We start from the raw sequence: 9,171 nt of genomic DNA on the forward strand, positions 1-9,171 counted from the left end.
CCCCCCGACTCTGCTCCTAAACCAAGATTATTTTATGTTCCCAGAAAAAATTTTGATTAAAAATATTGAAATACAATATGATTACACATCACGCACATATATTCTATTATTAGGAATTAATAATATCATGTTTAATATCAAAAATATAATTAAATGTATGTTCTCTGGGCTTTCTTCATATTGTTATGATTTGATTATTCATTAATTAATCAATCAATCAATTTAGAGGCTGGAGGTACTCAGATAGATAGATAGCTACATATTGGTGTTTATATCTTAACATCTGCAATGGAGTTCTGGTACATCATGTAAACAAAAAACAGTCAGGTAAATATTGTTATTGTTATTATTGTTGTTATTATTATTATCATTATTATTATTATTATTATTATTATTATTATTATCAGGGATGATCTGGAGAACTGTGATGCTAGCCGTGATGTCCTGATTAAGAAAGCCTGGGAGACAAGAGATGCTGCTGTTAAGAGGAAGAATAATACAGAGATAGAACTAGCCAAGACCAGGATAGATGTTATGCAGGTTAGCACAGTAAATCAAATACCATGCCTGTTTCACTATTGGACCGCATCTGTTTTTTGTCGTTGTACTATACCGTACTGAATTTAGCTGTGCTGTACTGAAATGTACTGTAATGATAAAAGGATTTCTAGGTTTTTTAAAATCTCGTCATGCTACACCACGCCTGTCCAAATTATCGCACCTCATTGGGCTTTAATGTTGTACTGTACCGTACTGCGTTGTACGTTGCTATACAGTAATACACTGTGCTAAATAAGAATTATTTTTAAAAGCGCGACTCTTTATTTTAGCTGGTGTTTGTTCATATATAAATATTTGGTTTGGAAATTTTTTCAAGATACGTACCATCAGTCGGGCCGGTGCATGAATATTTCGTTGTACCGGGCCGAATTTCTATCTATCTATCTTCAAATCGTTATATTGCCATTTTGGCCCTAAGTGGAATAGGAGGGTACCGGGAGGTTTTTGAATTAGGAGGATGGAAAAGTTTATTTAAAAACACATCAAATCTGTGATTGTGATTAATCAAGAATAGATAAATTAGTTATTGAAAGAAAACAACAGATCTTAAAAAATTCCAAAAAATGTTTGAACTAAAATTGAACTATATTTGATTTTTCTTTTCAGCCATTTTTTTGAAGGGTTAAAAAAATTGAGTTCAAAAATACAGATTTAAATAATTGTTTAAATTTACGGTTACACCTTTCAGATTATTCAAGTTGTTAAAGCTTTCCTCCCTCATACCATTTCTACCCTTTTACTCCTTTCTTCTCCCCCTCCCCTCCCCCCTCCCTACAAAGTGAACTAATGGAATGATTGATTGAACTGGATTTGCATTAAAGGTCCTTGTTTAGATTCAGTTTTTATCCATTGATTGATTTAAACGTGATTCAAGCGGGTTTTGTTCTACTTATAACTAGAGACGGGCACCTTTTTTCATTTCGTTCGCTCGTCGTTTGTTTCCATCGTTAAAAAATATTGATTTTTTTCGTTCTCAAAGGGATCGTTCATTTATTGTATATTTCGTGCGTTTTCTCACCCACGATTGTTTTATTTTTTTTTGAAATTTTTTTCGTTCAGTAAAAAAACTGTCTTTTTTCTAACGATTTCAAATTGTTCGTTTTCGGGTTTTTTTTCGTTCGTTTTTTAAAAACAATGGTTTTTCATTTCTCGAAACGATCCAAGTAGCTTGTCCATCGTTTCTTATCTGAACAAAACCATTTTTCACGAAAAAAAAACGATGTCCATCTCTACTTACAACCCGAGATGCCAGAGCTAAAACCTTGGAGAAAAATACAAGATTGTAGACAGGGTGTCCCACATCATATTGGATCGTGCTCGAGCAGAAAGTTCTAAATTGAGTAAATTGTGATTCTTAGAACAATTAAATTCATATGGAATTATTTCAAAATATTGTAAAAAATAAAACAGTTTTTATAAACAAAATACAGGGTTCTAAAATGTTGTAAGTATTATTATCAATATTGTATTATAATTGTACATATTATTAATCATTTCGTGCATGATAATTCAATATGTAGTGGAACGGTAGACATATTTGAATCTTATATAGAAATTTATATATTTAAACACCAGTAAAATCAGTCCTGACTCCTGATGCTAAAATGAAAGAATGACAGAAAAAAAGTCCAATTTTATTTTTACATGCCTTTTCGAAACCGGTAGTCGGATGCATAAATTGTAAATAAAAACTTTGATATTTTAGGTAAACTCTCAACTAATGGAAGCAGTACAACAAAAAGTGTCCTTGAGTCAACAACTGGACCAATGGCAGCAAGATGTACAGGTGCGTTTAATTTAAAATGACGGGTTTTCTCTCAATCAGCTCAGCTGATGGAAAACTTTTTTTTAAATTAAATATTGCGGTTTCTTTAAACTTAATCAGTTTATTGTAAACCGTTTTTTTCAGGAACTTTTAATGGAGAACATGAACAAGAAAATGGCGGCGGGCCGGAAGTCCGGCGCAGACTCCGATACCGGTTCTAACCAGAATCAACCAGAACGGAAGAAATCCTCTAAAATTCTCGCTTTTCTCAAACTTGGACCTCCATGACATCACGTTTTTGACGAGAAAGAGGTAACAGTAAAAAAAAATGCCAAAATAAATATTTAAAGTTAAAATTATAAAATTATAAAATATCTTTCTTGTCTGTTCTACTTACTGCAAGAAGAAGATATTCTTTGATGTATGATAATTAAGTTTGAAGACTTAACTTTAACTTCAAGACATTTGTTTTAAATATTTCATCAAAAACAATCTTCGAGAGTCTATTTAATCAAACAAATTCAAATATTCATCTTTAAAATCTTAATAATTATGAATTTTAAATATGCTATAAGAACCAGAAATTTCGGATTGAAATTCGGCTTTACGATTCCTTTAACTTAAGAAATGTTGCCCAAAATTTAGCCATTTGCAATTGCTGCAACTCCTAAATCCTAAATATGTTCAGAGCACCAAATTAAACAATGTTGAGATACATTTCCTTGATTGAAGAAAAATTTTTGGTTCCAACTTCGAATGTATATTAGTTTTTTACTATATCCTTTTAAGAACTGTTTTTAAATATTTATTTTTATAAATTGTATTTTTTTTTCAGGAGATTGAAGCAGAGGAAGCAGAGAAAAATACAGAAATCTGTGAAATAAAAAGTACGGACAGGGACAACTAAAAAAAATGGCCGAGACAACCTCAAAAATCTGCGAAACACTAGCTGATATTTTTTATGATAATCAGGGTAGAATCATTCTTACAAAATTAACAAAACATATATTTATATTTATCCTTGATTAACCAGATCAATTATACATATTATGTATCTCTAAACAGTGAATTTTAATTGCAATATTTTTTGCAACATATTATAAATGTGAAAGTAGCAAAGAATATTAAGTAGTTCTCCGATTTGAAATTGAGAAACATTGTGAAGAATTGACAAGATATTATTTGAATATGACGAGTAACGGTACTATATCTTTAATTGTGATATTATGATAAAATGAATTAAAGACGACCTGTGAAGAAAGTTTGTAAGGTGTGCTCTCACTAGTCAATATTCTAGATAATCTTATTTCCACAAGTCATAAAGAAAAACTTTTAAAACCAAAGATTGCTAAATTGAATTAACGATTCCGTCCGTACATCTAACTGCGATTATTAAATTTCAAATTGATAAATCCAAGTGCTAAACTTCAGTAAATTGTAATCGAGTCCAAACAAAAATTTGCTCAGAGTTAAAAATGAATGGCTTGCCTTACCGCTCAGAGTCATATGGGCCTCAATTCCCTAAAAAACTTACAAAAATATTTGAAACTAGTTGCCTACTTTTAAAAACAACATTTTCTCTGATAAAATCTCCCAAAACAATAAATAACTTTTAAAAAGTACAATTGTCGTCGGATATACAATGAAGACGACTTTAGAGTTCAATTTTGTTCATAACCAAGCTTTCAAACAGCATGGATAAGCATAAACATGGAAACAAAGAGAAGCAGTCAATTAACAGCTTCTCTTTGTTTTAGTACTTGTAAACTTGTAAATTTGAAAAAAGCTTGTTAGAAATCAAAACTTAAAAAGAAAAGTCGTCTTCATTGTATTGATATAAACGCCGACCACTGTACATAGTTCAAATTATAAGTAATTGTACAACTGTACAGTTTACAGTACTGTACAATCATAGTATATATTATATAGATCCCAGCTGCAACTATATTTGTGATAAACGTAAAAAAACTAATAATATGTATTATCAATAAATATATAATTTAAATGTGTCCTTCATTTGATTTATTTTAAACTATTTTTATTGTTTTTTCTCAAATAATTTTTTTTAGTGCTATGGACAAATTAATGAAAATGCTTTGCTGAGTTTTCTGTTTACATTGATTTTCAAAAAAAATTAGATCGACATTTATTCTATATTTTATTGATATTGTAAATATAAAAATACAATATTTTCTTTATTTTTTTTCTCAACTCTTGTTCTTTTCAACAAAAACCTAAACAAAATTTTGTTTATAAAAATTATTTCGAATTTTACAAAATCGAATTTTTCTTTTGTTTAATTCAGCATTTCTTTTCTGCCATTTTTTGTTCTCCTTATTTACCTGCATCTCGCTATAAATCCTGTCTGTAAATTCTCCAAGGTTCAAAACAGGTTTTTCTAAAATAAACAATGTTTACCTACAGACAGTACAGGGTGTTTCAATGGACATGGAAATACAATGACAACCTTTAAAATCGACCAGTTGTATAGCTTATATTTCACAATATTTTTAATTTTTCATGATCCGAGAGTTACTTTTTAAAACATTTATTCCTGTTTTGAGGATTTTTGATAATGAAGACGACATTTTCATATTTTCCAGGAATGTTCGAAAATCGGGCGCCAGCGAAATATTATTTAAAAGAAACAAAATCAAAAATATTATGAAATATTAACTTTATACGAATGCGTCGAAAAATAATCGATGACTATTGTTTGTAATATCTTTATGATTTGTTTGGAATTAAATTGATTATTTTACGATCAGAGTTGAATGTTGCAACTTTCTGAATTTGTATTATTGTAACGCTACGTTCTTTGGTATGAGTCGTTTTTAACAATTTTCTCCTTATAAACGCAACATATAGAAATAAGATTAGTAGCGATCAAAAGCGCTTGTTTTTCGCATTAAGCCTATACCCCCTTTTCGCTCATTTTAATTTCTAAATTTTGCGTACTTTAAAGCACCCAAATTAACCCTAAAAATGGTCAGGTTAATTTCCTCTCAAGTTTGAAGCTTATCCTTAAACTTCTGAATTTAACAAAAATATGAGATTTTAAAAAATCTAAAAAAGTAATTTTCCATTTTTTTACAACAAATTTAAAAATAAGTAATTTTACAATTTTCTTTCTTCAGCCCCTTCACTACGAAGCACTTTCACCATTGAAATTTCAGGTCTAACAGTTTTAGCAATTATCCCCCCCCCCCTCCCATGGTCTTTCTAGGGTTAAAGAACACCATCAATGAACACTAAATGTATTGTTAAACATTTTTGCAAATTCTTTTGAATATTTATATTTAATTCACCTTGAAGGAGGTTTAGTATAATCCTTCTAGCAGAACTCCTTTTCCTCCTCCTTTCATACATATTTAGTATTAAAGGGACTGTAAACGTTATTTCAAGTGACTCCATTCTCCGCGAAACATACCTCGATACCCTTTAAACTTCTATCTGAATAACAGTAAGGAAAACTTTGTTGTTTTCTTTCCAGAAAAGTGTTTCTCGACATTGTTTCTCATTTAATAACAGCAAATCTCTTTTAATCTCTTTAAGAGAGAAGACACAATTAAAAATAATCAATTTTTGAATTTTTATCTTTATTAGAAAAGATTTTAAGGATACCGTTGAGGATTGGACATGCCTCTCTAAACATGGAGGTTCACTTGAAATTATTTCTGCAGTCCCTTTAATTTTAGAAATATCTACAAGGGGAAAACATTGGGTTTTTAAAATTTAATTCTAGAAATAAATTTTTTAGAAGTTTACAATAATACCCAGAAAGAAGGCTTTAAAAAAACACATTTTACTTTATGTTTTTATACAGTCCATTGTATAACATTATCTTTTTTGAAGACAGAGAGCCAAATTAAGCTATTGAATAATCATAATTCAAAAGCGTCATGGTTACCAATGAAATTTCATTCGTTTTGAGAAACTTTTTTACGAACAATGTTGTTTTTCTTGTTACCTTCCAGGCATTGCAACAACCACATTGGCACCGTTGTTGTTAACATTTGCGTTGGCGTTGTTAGCCGTTTGAGCGTTGACATTCACGTTGTTAAGATTGTTGTTGTTGTTGTTGATGTTATTGTTTACATTTACAACAATTGTCACAACTCCCGCCACAAAATTCAGAAAGTTGAACGCATTGGAACCACCTGTTAAAAAGTTTCTTTTTAAAATATTTTTTTTTGAATTTTCATTTTTTATTAAAAGTTTGTACCTAAAATTCCGGCCATATTCTGACAGGTTCTAAAAATAAAAAAGTTATTTTATAAGTTTTTTGTTTTTTTTTAATGAGTTTACCTAATTTTCTTTTGTTTCTTTTTTATCGTAGGAAAACTAGATCGTCCAGTTCTGTATTTTCCTAAAAGCAACTAAATATGAACACAAAACAGCAAGGAAAAAGGGGGGGGGGGTATTGTTACTGCCCCCTAAGCATGTATTGCAATTTATTTGCTTAAAATTTGCAACTTGCTTTCTGAAATCAGAAATGTCTTGCATTAGAAAAATGTGAAGTAATTTGGAGAATATTCCTATAATTCTTTTTATGCAAAACTACCCCCTCAAAAAAAGCACAAAACTAGAATAAAAAAATTTACCTTTTCAAAAAAAAGAATTTTCAACATATTTTATATCTAAATTTTCGTTTAAAAAGGAAAAAAATTTTACGACTTACTTAATTCATTTTTTATTTTAACCTTAATATAAATCATTTAAGTAAAAATTTACTTAAAGGGACTGTAAGCGTAATTTAAAGTGACACTCTAAGAAAAATGGCAATGCCCAATTCACAACGGTACCCTTGATCTGGTCAATAATGTGAAGCTGTAGTCGTTTTTTCTAGGGTTCAACCGTATTAATTCTAAAATTCCTAAATGTTTTATCTTGCAGAAGTAGAAATGCACAAGTCACTTTAATTAGAGAAACTAAAGTTGAAAATAATCATTTTTCAAAATTATAAACCTTGAATGAAATCTATCTAACTTGATATACGATTACAGTCCCTTTCAACATTAAAACACTGGAAATGGAAATTGTAATAAATACAATAATTTGTTTTTAAACAATTTTTTATAATTTATCTTTATATTTTTTGTAAAATAAGATGGTAAGAGGCAGAATTATCAATTAATAATTTCAAATGTTCATTTTTTCAATAATTTTTTTTAATCGATCTTTTTCACTTCTGACGAACACAAAAAATGTTCACTTGCCTTTAATATTGAATTGAAGGTTTATTGGTTGAAGAGCTCGGGAAATGTCGTCTGTTTCGTCGAAGAATTTTCACAGTTAGATTTGTAAAATGGTGAAATAAATTTTTCAAAATTTCACTTTAAAATCTGATTTTTTAATCGCATAAATTAAGTTGTTTCTCTTCGGAATAAAAAACTATAATTTCCATAAAACATAAATAAAATAAAACTTATTAAGGTTCGAAGGCACAGACATTTTTTAAATTGTAATTTTAAAGATTTTAAACTGTCAAAACTGCCTTGAAAACGGTCTTCACTGAAATTATAAATATTAGACAATACTTAGACAATACTTAGACAATACTTAGACAATACTTAGACAATACTTAGACAATACTAGACAATACTTAGACAATACTTAGAAAATACATATACAATACTTAGACAATACTTACACAATATTAAGACAATAATTAGATAAGACTTAGACAATACATAGACAATACTTAGATAATACTTAGACAATACTTAGACAAGACTTAGACACCAGTAAGACAATACTTAGGCAATACTTAGACAATACTTAGACAATACTTAGTCAATACTTAGACAATACTTAGACAAGACAGACAAGACAGACAAGACAGACAAGACAGACAAGACAGACAAAACAGACAAGACATACAAGACAGACAAGACAGACAAGACAGAAAAGACAGACAAGACAGACAAGACAGACAAGACAGACAAGAATATATATTATCTATCTATCTATCTATCTATCTATCTATCTATCTATCTATCTATCTATCTATCTATCTATCTATCTATCTATTCATCTATCTATCTATCTATCTATCTATCTATCTATCTATCTATCTATCTATATATCCATCTATCTATCTGTCTATCTATCTATGTAACCTTCTATCTATCTATCTATCTATCTATCTATCTATCTATCTATATATCTATCTATCAGGTTAAAGTACAGTAAGCCGAGGATAAAAGACTCAGTTGACAAATCTTCTGTAAAGAATGAAAATGAAAATTATTTTAATTTTTTTAATTTTAATTTTCCAGTTTACCCGCATCCTGGGATATCATGACCTAGTGATAAACCAAATAACGATGCTAAAAAATAATTTTGAGAAAAATCTTCAATTAAATGATTCGTACTCTGAAGTCCAGAAAACAGGTAAGCTATAATATTTTTAAAGCTGTTAAAGGGACTGCTAACTCTAATATTTTTAAAGCTGTTAAAGGGACTGCTAACTCTAATATTTTGAAAGCTGTTAAAGGGACTGCTAACTCTAATATTTTTAAAGCTGTTAAAGGGACTGCTAACTCTAATATTAAAGCTGTTAAAGGGACTGCTAACTCTAATATTTTTAAAGCTGTTAAAGGGACTGCTAACTATAATTCACAATTCTGTTCCCTTGAAACCTTAATTCTTTCAATAAGACGGAAGATAACGCGTTTTTTGATAGAAACGTGCGTGTGTTACTTTTGTAGAGATCTACAGATGAAACTAAAGAGGTGTGAATCGGACACGCCAATCCAAGGTTATAATGCCAGGAAAGATATTTCAGAGGTGTACGCATCTTTTGTACTGCAGTGTACTGTCTCTGGGCGGTAATCTAAACA

At 29.6% G+C, this 9,171-nt stretch overlaps 2 protein-coding genes across 2 annotated transcripts; one reads left to right on the forward strand and one right to left on the reverse strand.

The window, feature by feature from the left end:
* The first annotated feature begins 409 nt into the window (after positions 1-409).
* LOC111700578 (bicaudal D-related protein homolog) lies at positions 410-3,388 on the forward strand. The gene is made up of 4 exons (XM_023471543.1): positions 410-540; positions 2,267-2,347; positions 2,471-2,638; positions 3,162-3,388. The coding sequence occupies exons 1-3, from the start codon at positions 535-537 to the stop codon at positions 2,612-2,614; spliced, it is 231 nt and encodes a 76-aa protein (XP_023327311.1). The 5' UTR covers positions 410-534; the 3' UTR covers positions 2,615-2,638; positions 3,162-3,388.
* Positions 3,389-4,471: 1,083 nt separating this feature from the next.
* On the reverse strand, positions 4,472-7,614 carry LOC111700572 (putative uncharacterized protein DDB_G0283223). The gene is made up of 7 exons (XM_023471537.1): positions 7,546-7,614; positions 6,635-6,695; positions 6,552-6,580; positions 6,297-6,486; positions 5,635-5,684; positions 4,669-4,724; positions 4,472-4,560 (listed from the first exon to the last, which is right to left on the reverse strand). The coding sequence occupies exons 3-7, from the start codon at positions 6,565-6,567 to the stop codon at positions 4,534-4,536; spliced, it is 339 nt and encodes a 112-aa protein (XP_023327305.1). The 5' UTR covers positions 6,568-6,580; positions 6,635-6,695; positions 7,546-7,614; the 3' UTR covers positions 4,472-4,533.
* Between the last annotated feature and the right edge of the window lie 1,557 nt (positions 7,615-9,171).

Source organism: Eurytemora carolleeae, unplaced genomic scaffold (genome assembly GCF_000591075.1).
Source record: "Eurytemora carolleeae unplaced genomic scaffold, Eaff_2.0 scaffold385, whole genome shotgun sequence".
In the NCBI taxonomy this organism is placed as follows: domain Eukaryota; kingdom Metazoa; phylum Arthropoda; class Copepoda; order Calanoida; family Temoridae; genus Eurytemora; species Eurytemora carolleeae.